Raw genomic sequence first — 18,141 nt, forward strand, 5'->3', positions numbered from 1 at the left:
ATTTTTTGCAATACAACTAATAATTTATATGCGTCAAATAGTTGATCACCTGACGTATCATACGTGTCATATGACCTGGTTGACGTACCTGACGTATTTGCGATACATTTAACTAGCTACAAATACAAGCAAGTGAACATCATGCCTAAGGGAATAGGAACAGTTAGAAGAGACCCACCAAAATCACTGACGTGTATTTAGTTTCCTCATCTTTCGTGCCGACTACGATATCGTTGGATTTTATCTGACCTGAAGATCTATCATTTGCATTGGCGCTGTTTGGTGTGTTTCTATATTTTATTGTTGTTGTCTGTGTTTTTTTGGGATCGTCGCCCAGAGGTTTCTGTAGCCGGTGGTTCTTCTGAGAAGTCGTTTTGTCCAGCTCGGGTAGTGACATTCTGTATCGGATTCAATGTGTATCGTTACGTTGATCCCTTTTTTTTGCGAAGTTTGGAAGCATATTTTTGAACGGAGGTTGTGATAATTTGTGAATGTATTAGATGTTTCTAAACTCACTGCAAGCACTTTCCCGTTTTATTTGTGCCGCCATCGTTGTGTTGAAAACCCCTCTGTACGTCGCATCATGGGAAACGTCAGTAGGAAGACTGGAGCCCAGGTCAGTTGGAGCCACCAAGCGGTGAGTCTGTTCAGACCGGGACAAGCACCGTGGCGGCAGCACACTGTTACATTCAACTTGATATCAGTTTGTTCTGGGAAGTAAACTATCGGAAGAGGACTGTCAAACTAGTAAATTACCCGCAGCCATGAAACTTAATTACTACGTTGCCATTTTTCAAGTTAACTGATTGTAGTTATGTGGCTGACCGGCTGTATTTGATTAGTTCGCTGTCAGGTGCAGTTCCCAGGTGATTTGGACGAAGGTGCGCCGTGCCATGGCGTCAGTGTGTGTGGCTGTCCGTGTTCGACCCTTGAACAAAAGGTCTGTTTTCTGAGTTATTCTGTCATTTTATTATGTAAACCCGCCTTCAGTCGGAATGGACAATCCATAACAATGTTTTTTTCACTTTGCCATATCGGGATTGATATAACTTGATTTATGATGACATGACTCAGCATATGAATGAATCAGTGGGGTCTGTGCCATTTAAGAAGACGCAGGACGATAATTTCCTAATGGGCATTGACATATCTTTTTATTACAGCATATTGGCTGGCCGTCATTAATTTTCCATTCACCCAACTCAATCGATAGGTTCAGGATACTACATGATACTCGAATTTCCTCATGAAAGTTTACGCCAGGTGCACTGGTCTAGAGGTTTTTAATCAAGGTGACAGGTTTTTTAATTTTTTTATATTCTTGAGTGGCTGGTCAGGGGCTGGAACGTAATTCCAAATCATTTGTAGATTGACAAATTGACCACATGAAGCCCAAACATATGTTTGACTAAAACAATAATTTCAAACCTAGTTTACATTTCTATATGATCAATTGTCTCATGTGTGGGAATACTTGGGAACATTTCTTAAATTAAAATAACTTGGGATTGATTTCCTGGTGTTTTTTAAAGTCTAATGTCCAACAATGAAAAGAGAAACACCTGCGGGCCACCAGTTGGGGAACTCTATTCTAGTGTAGTCACCAAGCGGTTTAGTAGTTACTGCCCCGGAGAGACAAAGTAAGAACACCAAAAAACGTTAATTGATTTGGAAGAGTTTCAGTGTTGGATAGCCAGCTACCTAACATAGCACCCCTCTCTGTTTGGATAGCCATAGCCAGCTACCTAACATAGCATCCCTCTCTGTTGGATAGCCATAGCCAGCTACCTAACATAGCATCCCTCTCTGTTGGATAGCCATAGCCAGTTAGCTAACATAGCATCCCTCTCTGTTGGATAGCCATAGCCAGCTACCTAACATAGCATCCCTCTCTGTTGGATAGCCATAGCCAGTTAGCTAACATAGCATCCCTCTCTGTTGGATAGCCATAGCCAGTTAGCTAACATAGCATCCCTCTCTGTTGGATAGCCATAGCCAGCTACCTAACATAGCACCCCTCTCTGTTGGATAGCCATAGCCAGCTACCTAACATAGCACCCCTCTCTGTTGGATAGCCATAGCCAGCTCTCTAACATAGCACCCCTCTCTGTTGGATAGCCATAGCCAGCTAGCTAACATAGCACCCCTCTCTGTTGGATAGCCATAGCCAGCTAGCTAACATAGCACCCCTCTCTGTTGGATAGCCTACTAGCTAACATAGCACCCTCTCTGTTGTTGGCCATAGCCAGCTAGCTAACATAGCACCCCTCTCTGTTGGATAGCCATAGCCAGCTACCTAACATAGCACCCCTCTCTGTTGGATAGCCATAGCATAGCCCCTCTCTGTTGATTGCCAGCTACCTAACATAGCCATAGCCAGCCATAGCCAGCTACCTAACATAGCACCCCTCTCTGTTGGATAGCCATAGCCAGCTACCTAACATAGCACCCCTCTCTGTTTTGAGTTGGTTGTTTGAGTAGGCTAACTAGCTGTAACGTATGCTTTCAGTACTAGATTCATTCTCTGATCCTTTGATTTGGGTTGACAAAAATGTCAGTTAATGCTGCAAGACATCCTCCAACCTATCAGAGCTCCTCTGGATGTTGTCATAATTACTGTGTAATTCTATGGAATTGGGTGAAAACCATGAGCCTCCTAGGTTTTGTATTTTTAGTTGATGTAAGGATGAAAACTACCTGTGGTACACCATGGTGCTACCCTACAGAGTTCTGTTGAGGGCTACTGTAGACCTTCATTTCCTATTACTGTTTTAGTCAATTATTTGGTGACAAATATATTTAGTATAGTTTTACCTGAGAATTATACCTTAAATGTTTCACTTAAAAAAAATATATTCACTGAGGATGATGGTCCTCCCTTTCCTCCTCTGAGGAGCCTCCACTGGAATGAAGGCTATATATAATTAGAAGAGTAATGAAATATGATATATATTCTATATATATAATGTTGAGGGATAAATATAGTAATATTTTACTCAACACTTGAAGTCCAATGATGCTTTTTCAAAGATAAACTGCACAGTTCAAATTCTTGTTACCCGATAAGGTGTTTTCTTGTAAATTATCATCACGACTGACTGTAATTTATCGTCATGGCACTTACTCACCCACAAACGAACAATATATCGGCTGTAGGCCTACATTGGACATTGTTTGCTGTTTGCTACATAAAGCAGCCTGACTTCCTGTAAACTGCTCTAAAATCTCCATCCGTTTCACAGAGAAAAGGAAATGTCAGCGAAGGTGATTATCCACATGAAGGGGAGGATCATTTCTGTAGACGGAAACCACAAGGTCAATGCAGCATGCAATCATCAGAAACCTTCAGCTTTTGGTTTGAGTGACATAGATTTTGGGGGAAGGAACTTAATTATTATTATTGATGATGATATAGGAAATGTTTGTACAAATATCGGGACCAACCGAAGGTTCTAGAATGAAGATGGCACAATGACAACGGCTCTCCTGTTTATAAATTAATCAAAATGTTTTTGGGTTTGTTTGTAGGACATACACAAAGGTATTCCTGGCATTGGCCTGACGGACCGAGGAAGACATTCATTCTCCTATGATTTCTCCTACGACTCTACTGATGTCAGAAGCCCCAACTTTGTGCCTCAGGAGAAGGTATACCACAAACACACACACACACACACACACCTCTGAACCTGAAGCCACTCACTGTTCATCAGCTATTCCCTCAGTGGGACACCCTGTGGTCTGTTCTCTATGTGGAGGAGAGGCTGTACATCTCTCTCTTATCTTTGAGGTCTTCTAGCTCTTTCTCCTCCAGAGCAGAACTCTCACATACCAACTGAACTCGCCCTGGTTTCACACATGCATCAGGCTTAACCTCTAATTCACCTCTTACCTCCCACCCCCTCCCTGCCATCCCTGTTCATTGCAGGTGTTTAAAGACTTGGGCTGTGATGTCCTGAAGGCAGCGTTTGAAGGTTACAACGCCTGTGTGTTCGCCTATGGACAAACCGGGTCAGGGAAGTCTTATACCATGATAGGAAACCCAGTAAGTCACCCAGGAGGTGTTTTTTTTTTTTTGTATCACAACTTTGAAATGGTGACTTTTTATTTAATTTTTAAAAAAGGACCTTTTTACAGTAAAATTCATAAATTAAATGACCTTGACACAATCTGAAATGTAACTGGTGTGCGTCACTGCACTTTAGGAAGATGAAGAGCTAGCGGTGGCTGTGCGAAGATTCGCACCACTCCTTACTCTGTTTACTACAAATATATGTTATAACTTGTCACTGATCTTTAAGGGTTAGTGTGAAATGTTAGCAATAAAGCCCTTTCTCAGCTTAACCAGAGTGGTTGAACTCGTGGATCCCATTTCTTTTTTTTTTTTTTTGTCTGTGTGCATTTTGAAGTTGCTAACTAGCGTTAGCTCAATTGCTAACAAGCATAAACACAATGACTGGATGTCTATTGGAACAGATGGCACAACGATTGTATGCTAACTCAAGTTAGCAATGGCTCGCAAAACTGCTTTCAACTTCATTCAAACTGCTCGCAGATACATAAAAATGGTATCCAAGCCCGTCTCAGCATAAATATTTGTAATGAAATTGTATCGTAACAGTCAAGTTTGGACACACCTACTCATTCCAAGGTTCTTTGTACTATTGTCTACATTGAAGAATAATAGTGAAGACATCAAAACTATTAAATAACACATGGAATCACTGCATATTTGAGTAATATCTACATATAATTAAAGTTTAGGTTGTTTTACATTACCTCATTTTGTGACAGTAGGCTGTCCCTCACGACGCCAGGACAGCGGAGTCAATCACCACCTTCCGGAGACACCTGAAACCCCACCTCTTTCAGGAATACCTAGGATAGGATAAAGTAATCCTTCTCACCCCCCCACCCCCCTTAAAAGATTTAGATGCACTATTGTAAAGTGGCTGTTCCACTGGATGTCTTAAGGTGAACGCACCAATTTGTAAGTCGCTCTGGATAAGAGCGTCTGCTAAATGACTTAAATGTAAATGTAAGTAGGCGGTGACTCTAGCAGCTTGCTAGCTAGCTAGCTAGCTGGCTAAAAACCTCAAGATAGCCTTTTAGGTTCCTACATCTCCCCCATGTGAAATAATCAGATTTCTAATGAAATAATATGGCCTGGCAAATATTCTTATACTGCTTCAATGTTTTCTCAACCATAACTGCTGAAAATACAATGCCATCATATTTTGCTTACAGTGAAAAAACAGGGTTTGGGGCTGTTTTTAGGTGCAGGTTGGAATTTGTCATGAATCTTGCCATGGAGGCTTGCTGGCACAACCACATAGTCATAAAATGTTATTTTAAACCCTTACCTTAACCACACTGCTAACCCTAATGCCTAACCTTTAAATTATGACCAAAAAGCGTATTGTTTGTTCATGCATTGTTTTTAACAGTCCCTGAGATTATAGTTGGTTATCAATGCAAAAGTAGACTGCTTAGGCTATTTTAATGCAAAGCGAAACTAAGACTGCGGAATCTTGAAGTTGATTGGTGACAATTACTTTTTAGCTATTTTTCAGACTGTCTTACAGAAGCTATTAGGGTTAAGTGTCTTCCTCAAGGACACCAACTTTTCGGCTGTAGGTGGCAGGGTAGCCTAGTGGTTAGAGCGTTGGACTAGTAACCGAAAGGTTGCAAGTTCGAATCCCCGAGCTGACAAGGTACAAATCTGTCGTTCTGCCCCTGAACAGGCATTTAACCCACTGTTCCTAGGCCGTCATTGAAAATAAGAATTTGTTCTTAACTGACTTGCCTAGTAAAAAAAAAAAAAAGGTTTAATTATTTTGTGAAACTACTGTTTCTCTTTCAGAAACAATCTATTTTCCTGGTTCCATTTTCAACCAAAGCGAGTTCGGTGGTAAAATAGAGGTTCATACTACTCAACACCGCCCCGATGCCGCTCAACGAATTGTGCGCTCCGTAACAATATTTGTATGGCAGGTAACTCAGTAGCAGAACCATGCAAGCAGCATAGGCAGGACTACGTCCAAGGTCCCGCCTTTATTTTTGTGACGTGAAACGACATTCACATATTCCGCTGCGTTTTGTGTAAGGTGGCGTAGACTCTATAACTTCACATCAGATTCCCTGGCGGTTTAGTTGGGGTTTGTAGAAGTTGTTGCTTGCCTGTGTGTATATAGGACAGCAGAGGAGAGGGAGTACAGGATACACCGTATGGATGTTGACTGTACATTACCTTGACTGTGTGTATATAGGACAGCAGAGGAGAGGGAGTACAGGATACACTGTATGGATGTTGACTGTACATTACCTTACCTGTGTGTATATAGGACAGGAGAGGGAGTACAGGATACACCGTATGGATGTTGACTGTACATGACTTCTCCTATTATACTTGTGTTCCAGGAAGATCTAGGTCTGATTCCACGGATCTGTGATGGACTGTTCTGTCACATATCAGAGATGGACCAGGTGGATGGGGCCTCCTTCCGCATAGAGGTCAGGTAAGAGTCGGGGCTGGTGAGAAACTACCAACTACTACTGTAGGATGCTGTCATGGAACAGTTGATTGCTAAAGCTACTGATGTCCTTGGGGGGGGGGTGTAGAGAGACCACTAGCAGTTTAAATAAGTGTGCCAGACAGTGTGGTCCAATGGTGTTGGCCAGATGGCTTGTTAATTTGGCACCTATCTAAAATGTGACTAATTAGCAGAGGGTCGACCATGTACGGTCATCTCTATTGGTATTCACAACGTTTACCTGTCCCGACTTTTAGCCAGTAGAGCAAATTAGAACAACTGGGGGAAGATGCGGTAAAGGAAGGTGAACATTGGCCTCTTCACCTTCTGTATGATAGGTCATCTAGAGTCCCTCAGACTTAACTGCCAAACCCCATACAGTAGCACTAGGATAGCTGAGCTAACTGCCAAACCCCATACAGTAGCGCTAGGATAGCTGAGCTACAGTAGCACTAGGATAGCTGAGCTAACTGCCAAACCCCATACAGTAGCGCTAGGATAGCTGAGCTAACTGCCATACCCCATAGAGGAGCGCTAGGATAGCTGAGCTACAGTAGCACTAGGATAGCTGAGCTAACTGCCAAACCCCATACAGTAGCGCTAGGATAGCTGAGCTAACTGCCAAACCCCATAGAGGAGCGCTAGGATAGCTGAGCTAACTGCCAAACCCCATACATTAGCGCTAGGATAGCTGAGCTAACTGCCAAACCCCATAGAGGAGCGCTAGGCTAGTTAACCTGACTGCTAGTTGATGTACGAGTACAGCGTGATTACAGTACATCTGTATGCCGATGAACATAAAGACAAACTGTCTTATACCAGCTCCGCTGCAGTAATTGTTATAGGTTTTATGACTAAATAAAATACTTTCCCCAGCCGCTGTCAGTATATATTTTTTTATAGAACTATTTTAATTAAATAAACATTCAGGGTATTAAAACTTAATCAGGTGGAAATGGTGTCTGCTTTCATTTTTGTGTGCTCAGGGAGGGATCGTTGTGAGTGTTAAAGTTGTTTCCAGACAACTAAGCAATAATGTCCCCTGTCTCTATTTCCTCCCACTCACAACAGAATATCTCTTTCCTCACCGACCCCAACATAATATCTCTTTCCTCACGACCCCAACAGAATATCTCTTTCCTCACGACCCCAACAGAATATCTCTTTCCTCACGACCCCAACAGAATATCTCTTTCCTCACGACCCCAACAGAATATCTCTTTCCTCACGACCCCAACAGAATATCTCTTTCCTCACGACCCCAACAGAATATCTCTTTCCTCACGACCCCAACAGAATATCTCTTTCCTCACGACCCCAACAGAATATCTCTTTCCTCACGACCCCAACAGAATCTCTTTCCTCACGACCCCAACAGAATATCTCTTTCCTCACGACCCCAACAGAACAAATCTCTTTGTTCAGGCTGTGAAAAGATGACTTGCTTTGCTGTAAATGGCACTTTAATCTCTGTTAACAATAGATTAGGAAAATAATTTTGTGTTTTTCTGACAGGATTGAATTAGGTAATTCACTAAGTGAGTGAAAATGATCTTGAAAATACAATTTGTCAGTGGATGATTTGGATCAAGTGATGGTTGAATGAAAGCAGCTAGTCAGTGACTGAACAGGAAATGGAGTAGCTATCTTAACGTCTTCACAGAGTATCATGTGATGTGGTTAAAGCTACTTATCCCCCCCTCCTTCCCAACAAATAGCAAACACCTTTCTACAGCCTGTAGATACTGAAGGAAGCTTGCGGTCAATTGTTCTGCAGCCCGATGGTGGGGATGTTTATTATGTGAAATGTTCCATGTCTTTGTTTGTTAGCTACCTGGAGATTTATAATGAGCGTGTACAGGACCTCCTCACGACTATGGATCCAGGGAGCGGGTCAGGACTCCACCTCAGAGAACACCCCAAGGATGGGCCCTATGTGGAGAGTAAGACTTTATCACTCACTATCGCATTGATCAGGGGTCTACAACATTTGGTAGTCTTGGTACTCAAACTTGTGCCACATCAGCTTACACCGAGGTATGCGTGGTCTGAGCTATTCACAACCACAGCTCACGCTGTGGGTTTGGTTAGTCTGAAGAGCATTTCCTAAGCAGGGGGTTTTATTCGTAACAATGGGAAAGGCGCTTCCATGACGCCAGATCATATCTGTGTTCACGGGGGCCCGGCCGGTGACTAGTTAAACTTTACAGGGAATACAATTCTCCCAAAATGTAAATGTTAACATCACATTACATCATTTCACAAATAGTTTCATCTTCACTCATCCATTTTATACAATAATTAGATGTAAACACCATAATTGAGAAATGTTCACGTTCAGAGATATAGTTCTGTGTGTTTCCTGTCCTTTATGAGGTCACCAAATGAAACCCATGCAACATAACTGTCCCTTAAGTGTCCACGGACTCTTCCCACAAGTGGACATATACAGTTGAAGTCGGAAGTTTATGTACTCTTAGGTTGGAGTCATTAAAACGCGTTTTACAACCACTCTACAAATTTCTTGTTAACAAACTATAGCTTTGGTAAGTCTGTTAGGACATTTACTTTGTGCATGACACGAGTAATCTTTCCAACAATTGTTTACAGACAGATTATTTCACTTATCATTCACTATCCCAATTCCAGTGGGTCAGAAGTTGACATACACTAAGTTGACTGTGCCTTTAAACAGCTTGGGAAAATTCCAGAAAATGATGTCATGGCTTTAGAAGCTTCTGATAGGCTAATTGACATCATTTGAGTCAATTGGAGGTGTACCTGTGGATGTATTTCAAGGCCTACCTTCAAACTCAGTGCCTCTTTGCTTGACATCTTGGGAAAATCAAAAGAAATCAGCCAAGACCTCAGAGAAAAAAACTGTAGACCGCCACAAGTCTGGTTCATCCTTGGGCGCAATTTCCAAACGTCTGAAGATACCACGTTCATCTGTACAAACAATGGTAAACAAGTATAAACACCATGGTACCACCCAGCAGTCATACCGCTCAGGAAGGAGACACGTTCTGTCTCCTAGAGATGAATGTACTTCGGTGCGAAAAGTGCAAATCAATCCCAGAACAACAGAAAAGGACCTTGTGAAGATGCTGGCGGAAACCGGTACAAAAGTATCTATATCCACAGTAAAACAAATCCTAAATCAAAATAACTTGAAAGGCTGCTCAGCAAGGAAGAAGCCACTGCTCCAAAACTGCCATAACAAAGCCAGACTACGGTTTGCAACTGCACATGGGGACAAAGATCATACTTTTAGGAGAAATGTCCTCTGGTCTGCTGAAACAAAAATAGAACTGTTTGGCCAATATAACCATCGTTATGTTTGGAGGAAAAAGATGGGAGGCTTGCATTCCGAAGAACAACATCCCAACCGTGAAGTGTGGGGGGACTGGTGCACTTCACAAAATAGATTGAATCATGAGGGAAAATGTACATGGATGTTTTGAAGCAACATCTCAAGACATCAGTCAGGAAGGTAAAGCTTGGTCTCAAATGGGTCTTCCAAATGGACAAAGACCCCAAGCATACTTCCAAAGTTGTGGCAACATGGCTTAAGGACAACCAAGTCAGGGTATTGGAGTGGCCATCCCAAAGTCCTGACCTCAATCCTATAGAACATTTGTAGGCAGCACTGAAAAAGCGTGTGCGAGCAAGGAGGCCTACAAACCTCACTCAGTTACACCAGCTGTCAGGAGGAATGGGCCAGAATTCACCCAACTTATTGTGGGAAGCTTGTGGAAGGCTACCCAAAACGTTTGACCCAAGGATAAACATTTTAAAGGCAATGATACCCAATACTAATTGAGTATATGTAAACTTCTGACCCACTGGGAATGTGATGAAAGAAATAAAAGCTGAAATTAATTATTCTCTCTATTCTGACATTTCACATTCTTCAAATAAAGTGGGGATCCTAGCTGACGTAAGACAAGGGAATTTTTACTAGGATTAAATGTAAGGAATTGTGGAACTGTGTTTAGCTAAGGTGTATGTGAACTTCCAACTTCAACTGTATCTCTTCTAGACAAACCCTGTCTCCCGCCATGCAGTGCTCCATGGTGCAGTTCTGCAGTGTCCACGATAATCAGACCGCATGCTTTACCGCCTTTGGGACGACAACTTCCATTGTCAGAGCGGTCACTCGACTATCTTGTCAATATAATAGAACATCTTTGTCTGCAGGATCACCACAGACAGTGCTCCTCCTAACTGACCTAAGACAGGGATTTTTTTCCTGGGATTAAATGTCAGGAATTGTGAAACTGAGTTTAAATGTATTTGGCTAAGGTGTATGTAAACTTCTGACTTCAACTGTTTCATTTTCCCATTTTGAGGATTTAGGAGTTTGGCCACGTTAAATCCTTTGTTCACTCTGTGGTCTCTATCTCTGCTTGAAAAGGGAGAGCGAGACTCTGCCAGGAGTTTTCGACCTGAGTTAACAGAACATGGGTGTAGGAGAGCCACTATCTACACCTTGAAAGGGCCACATTATGACACTGTGGTAGACATGTTGCTAACCCAACACTGGTCTGTGTGGTAGACATGTTGCTAACTCTAACCCAACACTGGTCTGTGTGGTAGACATGTTGCTAACTAACCCAACACTGGTCTCTGTGGTAGACATGTTGCTAACTCTAACCCAACACTGGTCTGTGTGGTTGACACGTTGCTAACTCTAACCCAACACTGGTCTGTGTGGTAGACATGTTGCTAACTCTAACCCAACACTGGTCTGTGTGGTAGACATGTTGCTAACTCTAACCCAACACTGGTCTGTGTGGTAGACATGTTGCTAACTCTAACCCAACACTGGTCTGTGTGGTAGACATGTTGCTAACTCTAACCCAACACTGGTCTGTGTGGTAGACATGTTGCTAACTCTAACCCAACACTGGTCTGTGTGGTAGACATGTTGCTAACTCTAACCCAACACTGGTCTGTGTGGTTGACATGTTGCTAACTCTAACCCAACACTGGTCTGTGTGGTTGACATGTTGCTAACTCTAACCCAACACTGGTCTGTGTGGTAGACATGTTGCTAACTCTAACCCAACACTGGTCTGTGTGGTAGACATGTTGCTAACTAACCCAACACTGGTCTCTGTGGTAGACATGTTGCTAACTCTAACCCAACACTGGTCTGTGTGGTAGACACGTTGCTAACTCTAACCCAACACTGGTCTGTGTGGTAGACATGTTGCTAACTCTAACCCAACACTGGTCTGTGTGGTAGACATGTTGCTAACTCTAACCCAACACTGGTCTGTGTGGTAGACATGTTGCTAACTCTAACCCAACACTGGTCTGTGTGGTAGACATGTTGCTAACTCTAACCCAACACTGGTCTGTGTGGTAGACATGTTGCTAACTCTAACCCAACACTGGTCTGTGTGGTAGACATGTTGCTAACTCTAACCCAACACTGGTCTGTGTGGTTGACATGTTGCTAACTCTAACCCAACACTGGTCTGTGTGGTTGACATGTTGCTAACTCTAACCCAACACTGGTCTGTGTGGTTGACATGTTGCTAACTCTAACCCAACACTGGTCTGTGTGGTAGACATGTTGCTAACTCTAACCCAACACTGGTCTGTGTGGTTGACATGTTGCTAACTCTAACCCAACACTGGTCTGTGTGGTTGACATGTTGCTAACTCTAACCCAACACTGGTCTGTGTGGTTGACATGTTGCTAACTCTAACCAACACAGGTCATAGTGGCTGACCGGATATGAGCATGTCGGTAGATGTGATGTGTCAGGTGTGATTTTTCTCTTCCTGTCTGGTCAGACCTGTCGACGCGCCTGGTTCAGAACTACACTGATATTGAGGAGCTAATGTATGCTGCGAATGCCAAACTCATCACGGCGAACACGGGCATGAATGACGTTAGCAGCCGCTCTCACTCCATCTTCACCGTCATCATCACACAGGTAAACACACACACACACACACAAACTGCCGGTGACCAAGTCTTCACAATATCATTTTTTTTTTTTTTTCTACTATAATATACCAATAAGACTATTTTTATCCATAGGGACTTACAGTACATTTAGTTATTTATTTGGTGTTTTTCACGATGTGAGCCCACAACTTTACTAATGATCTGATCAACTGACTCACTCAGGACCACATCAAGTCTTGTCAGTTTTTACTGTGGGTGGGGTGTGTGGTGTGTGTGGTTGACCCTTCTTGACTTAAAGTATTAAAGTATTTTCTTGCCTTAGGGTGCAACCAAAGACCAGCCCTCAAGCTTTTTGTCCAATATTATTATGTAGGATTGTTTTTGCTTTGAGCCACTTCCAGCTATACATGTTAAGTTGCACAGTGTTGAGTGCTGATTTGTCCCTGTCTATCTCCCTCCTTTACTCAACATCAGGAGGGACGGATAACAGCATTGTGTCTGTGTGTGCCCCCCCTTGGTCTCCAGGTTCGTTTTAACGCAGAGCTGCCGTGTGAGACTGTGAGTAAGATCCACCTGGTAGACTTGGCAGGCAGTGAGAGGACTGGTGCCAGACTGAAGGAAGGAGCCAACATCAACAAGTCCCTGGTCACTCTGGGTAGTGTCATCTCTGCTCTGGGTAAATTATGCTTAGTACACACACACACACACACACACACACACACACACACACGCGCGTATGGACGAGCACATGAACAGATGGAAACGCAAGCACAGATGTACACACACACACCACATGTCTAATGCCAACCATGACATGACAACTCAGGCTATTAGTAATACCAATTAAACTCTGCACCAGAAATCGGTCTATCAAGCGCTAGCTACACTACTGGCAACCACACTACTAAGTATTCATGATTGTGTTCCTATCTGGCTAGCTTTGTGTCATGAAACATAAGTCCTTTCACGCTTTTGGAGTTGTTTTGGAAGATGTTATTGTGGAATTTTCCCAGTCCGTTTCAGTCAATTAGTGTTTCATGTTGGTCTCTCCGGGGGTGGGGGGGGGGGTGTTTACTACTTTCTCTGTCTTGCCTCCTAGCTTAGTGTGTGGAGGAGTTACAAAATAATGTAAAAGCTGCTCTTCACCCCCTATAAAGTCTGTCTGTGTTCTCTCCCAGCTGATACATGTGTGACTGGAGGAGGGAGCTCCCACACAGGGAAGATGAAGAAGCAGCTGTTTATCCCCTACAGAGACTCTCTTCTTACCTGGCTCCTGAAGAATAGCCTGGGGGGAAACACCAAGACAATCATGATAGCAAGTACGGTTGATCTTAGTCAGTGGTATTCAGTCGGGGTTGTTAACAGAAAAAGGACTAGTAGTGTAACCTATTTTGGTAGTGAATGTTCATAGTATTAATTTAACATTTTTGAGTCATTTATCAGAAACTTATCCAGAGTGATGGTGCATTCGTGTTGATTATTCCCTTTGGTATTGCTGTTTAGCTCAACCGCTGATTTGATTGGTCGCTCTTTTAGTGAGAGATCCACCTCCTGTTTGTGTCCATCTCTCTGTCCAGCCATTTCTCCTGCTGACGTGCACTACGGTGAGACACTGAGCACTTTGCGCTACGCTAACCGAGCTAAGAACATCGTTGACTGTGGGCTTGTTGACGAGGACAGCGGCGTTAAAGTCATCAGAGAACTGCAGGAGGAGATCGGTAGACTGAGAGGACTGATGGAGAATAACAACCAGGTCGGTGTTCTAATATCCGAAAGGTCGTTAGTTTGATTCCCAGAGCTGACAAAGTGAAATAATCTCTGTGCTCTTGAGAAAGGCACTTAATTGCTCCAGGGTTCCCATTGCTGGTAGATGGTGGAACAGCCTCACCAAGGGGTGATGGGATAAGCAACAAAAACAAACAAATTTCAAACATACATTTGCCTTTTTTTTTTACACCTACAAGTGTGTAATATGGCCCCCTTTTTCCCCCCTCGGGCTCCCCCTGTGGCTTTTGGTAAACGTGTCTGCTTAGTGGAATAGACAGATCTGCCACAAAGGAAAGGGCATCATAAAGTGTCTTCATAGGGCGTTGGGTCACCACCAGCCAGAACGGCTGCAATGCACCTTGGCATAGATTCTACAAGTGTCTGGAACTCTCTATTGGAGGGATGTGACACTGGTCTTCCATGAGAACTGCTTTGCTTTATCTTGGCCAGGTCGGAGTTGTAAATGAGAACTTGTTCTCAACTGGCCTACCTGGTTAACATTTAACATTTACATTTAAGTCATTTAGCAGACGCTCTTATCCAGAGCGACTTACAAATTGGTGCATTCACCTTATGACATCCAGTGGAACAGTAGTGCATCTAAATCTTTTAAGGGGGGGGTGAGAGGGATTACTTTATCCTATCCTAGGTATTCCTTAAAGAGGTGGGGTTTAAATAAAGGTGTTCTCAACTGGCCTACCTGGTTAAATAAAATAAAAAAGATGTTCCATCATTTTGGTGTTTTGTGGACATTGGTGTAAAACGCTGTCTCCAGAATCTCCCGTTTGGGTTGAGATCTGGTGTCTGAGACTACCATGGTGTTGGGTTCTAATTTGTCAGAGTTAACTCCACGGACATTATGAAATATCAACCCAAGTTTATTCTTCCCAGATGATCAATACAGCTGCATTTAGGTCAAGACATGTTGTCATCCTATGGGGGCAAAGCTACAGTAGCCAAAACAACGGTCTGCCCAGAATTTTTATACATGACCCTAAGCATGATGGGATGTCGATTGATTAATTAACTCTGGAACCACACCTGTGTTGAAGCACCTGCTTTCAATACACTTTTCTTCTCTCATTTACTCAGGAGTTTCCTATGTTTTGTCAGTTACCTACATGTGTTTCTTTGCTCTTAGTAACGGTTGTGTTGGTAAATGTTTTGGGACTGGTCAGATCAGAAGACTGTGCTACATTGCAACATCAAGAAGTTAGCCAGCTGACTCGCCTAAACATCCTGAAATAACTTTTTTTTAAATTTGTTAATGTAATATTGGGAATGGTTTAATTCAGGTTTGCTCAACCCTCTTTCTGGAGAACTACGGTCCTGTGGGTTCAGTCCAACCCTCTTCCTGGAGATCTACTGTCCTGAGGGTTTTCAGTTCAACCCTAATTTAACACACCTGATTCTACTAATTAGCTGCTCAACAAGACCTTATCTAGCTGAATCAGAACGGCTAAATTCGGGTTGGACTGAACCTACAGTAGATCTCCAGGAAGAGGGTTGGACTGAACCTACAGTAGATCTCCAGGAAGAGGGTTGGACTGAACCTACAGTAGATCTCCAGGAAGAGGGTTGGACTGAACCTACAGTAGATCTCCAGGAAGAGGGTTGGACTGAACCTACAGTAGATCTCCAGGAAGAGGGTTGGACTGAACCTACAGTAGATCTCCAGGAAGAGGGTTGGACTGAACCTACAGTAGATCTCCAGGAAGAGGGTTGGACTGAACCTACACAGTAGATCTCCAGGAAGAGGGTTGGACTGAACCTACACAGTAGATCTCCAGGAAGAGGGTTGGACTCTACCTACACAGTAGATCTCCAGGAAGAGGGTTGGACTCTACCTACACAGTAGATCTCCAGGAAGAGGGTTGGACTCTACCTACACAGTAGATCTCCAGGAAGAGGGTTGGACTCTACCTACACAGTAGATCTCCAGGAAGAGGGTTGGACTCTACCTACACAGTAGATCTCCAGGAAGAGGGTTGGACTCTACCTACACAGTAGATCTCCAGGAAGAGGGTTGGACTCTACCTACACAGTAGATCTCCAGGAAGAGGGTTGGACTGACCTGGTATAATTGTAACAAACCTAGATGCTTTTTCTGTTATCTTTCTTAATAAACCAGAAAATCAACAGTTATTTCTGATTTATCAAAGTTAGCTGGCTAAATCATTGCAACAGGTGTTAGAGCTGACCCCCCCCCCCCCCCTGTCCTCCAAGGAGTGAACCAACAAGTGGGGGGGGTGTATTATCTCAGTCATATTTCTTTCTTACTGGTATGGATATAAAACCTACGTACAACAAAGGCTCTCCGCTAGACAGTTGGTTTCTAGTAACTGGGGGTGTGTTTGAGTCCTGGGTAACTGGGGGTGTGTTTGAGTCCTGGGTAACTGGGGGTGTGTTTGAGTCCTGGGTAACTGGGGGTGTGTTTGAGTCCTGGGTAACTGGGGGTGTGTTTGAGTCCTGGGTAACTGGAATGTCAGTAACTTTGAAGTGTATGAAGTCGTAGAAACCCTGCCTGAACTTTCTCATCTCTCTCACTTTCTCAGACACACACACACACACACACCTCTCCTAGTAGATCGACCCAACAGATGGCTGTTTCAGTGTCAAGTCTGAGGTCTGAGCTTTGGGCTCCATCTGTCCTTCTATCCGGTTCAACAGATCCATCAGAAAGCCTCAGGAGGTTGACATGTATTAGTAGTGTTTATCTTCCCAGATAAACCCTATTCCCTTTATAGGGCACTACTTCATTCCCTTTTTATAGTCCACTACCAGGGCCCAAAGGGGATGGTCTTTACTGCTGCTCACACCATTCTGTTGCTACTAGCGTAAACTCTTGTTTATGTGGCAGCCGAAAATAAGATGACAAAAAAATATATGCTTTTGGTTCTGTCGGCTCTGTAGTAAGTGTCCCTTTTATTCCCTTTATAGGGCACTACTTTTGACTAGGACCCATAGAGAATAGGGTGTCATTTTATAGGGCACTACTTTTGACCAGGGACCATAGGGAATAGGGTGTCATTTATAGGCCACTACTTTTGACCAGGGACCATAGGGAATAGGGTGTCATTTATAGGGCACTACTTTTGACCAGGGCCCATAGGGAATAGGGTGTCATTTATAGGGCACTACTTTTGACCAGGGCCCACAGGGAATAGGGTGTCATTTATAGGGCACTACTTTTGACCAGGGCCCACAGGGAATAGGGTGTCATTTATAGGGCACTACTTTTGACCAGGGCCCACAGGGAATAGGGTGTCATTTATAGGGCACTACTTTTGACCAGGGCCCACAGGGAATAGGGTGTCATTTGAGACGTCGTAACAGAGGGTCAGTGTGCTTTATAGTGCCGTCTGGTTCATTTACACTGAACAAAAATAGAGCTGCAACATGTAAAGTGACGGTCCCATGTTTCATTAGATTACATTTAAAAAATCCCAGAGAATTTCCATACGCAAATTCTTTTGCCAAAAGGTAAGGAGGTTACTTCCCTGTTAGTGAACATTTCTCTTCTCAATGTAATCAATCCACCTGACAGGTGTGGCATATCAAGAATCTGATTAAACAGAATGATCATTACACAGGTGCGCCTTGTGCTGGGGACAATTAATAATAAAAAATAGGCAAAATTGAACACTCTAAAATGTGCAGTTTTGTAATACAACACAATGCCACAGATGTCAAGTTTTCAGCGAGCTTGTAATTGACAAGCTTGACTGCAGTTCTGGACATGAGAGCTGTTGCCAGAGAATTGGATGTTCATTTCTCCACCATAAACCAAATTTTTAGAGAATTTGGCCTTATGTCCAATCAGCCTCACAACCATAGCCCATGTGTAACCACGCTAACCCAGGACCTCCATATCTGGCTTCTAAGCCCTTTGTTAGGGGAAAAACGCACTTTGAT

General features: G+C 43.2%; 1 protein-coding gene across 7 annotated transcripts in view; it reads left to right on the top strand.

Annotated features, from left to right (window-relative positions):
• Positions 1 to 126: 126 nt before the first annotated feature.
• The window catches only part of LOC115118719 (uncharacterized), a 68,572-nt gene continuing 50,557 nt past the window's right edge, over positions 127 to 18,141 (top strand). For 3 of the 7 annotated variants that reach the window (XM_029647408.2, XM_029647409.2, XM_029647416.2), the window contains exons 1-11: positions 127 to 637; positions 843 to 940; positions 3,243 to 3,315; positions 3,529 to 3,648; positions 3,929 to 4,045; positions 6,421 to 6,518; positions 8,364 to 8,476; positions 12,342 to 12,484; positions 12,985 to 13,135; positions 13,638 to 13,778; positions 14,037 to 14,212. In XM_029647408.2, the coding sequence (XP_029503268.2) occupies positions 584 to 637; positions 843 to 940; positions 3,243 to 3,315; positions 3,529 to 3,648; positions 3,929 to 4,045; positions 6,421 to 6,518; positions 8,364 to 8,476; positions 12,342 to 12,484; positions 12,985 to 13,135; positions 13,638 to 13,778; positions 14,037 to 14,212 (1,284 nt within the window). In that variant the 5' untranslated portion in view covers positions 127 to 583. The other 4 variants (XM_029647413.2, XM_029647414.2, XM_029647410.2 and 1 more) reach the window with 4 other exon arrangements.

The sequence above is a fragment of the Oncorhynchus nerka genome, linkage group LG16 (assembly GCF_034236695.1).
Source record: "Oncorhynchus nerka isolate Pitt River linkage group LG16, Oner_Uvic_2.0, whole genome shotgun sequence".
Classification (NCBI taxonomy): Eukaryota; Metazoa; Chordata; class Actinopteri; order Salmoniformes; family Salmonidae; genus Oncorhynchus; species Oncorhynchus nerka.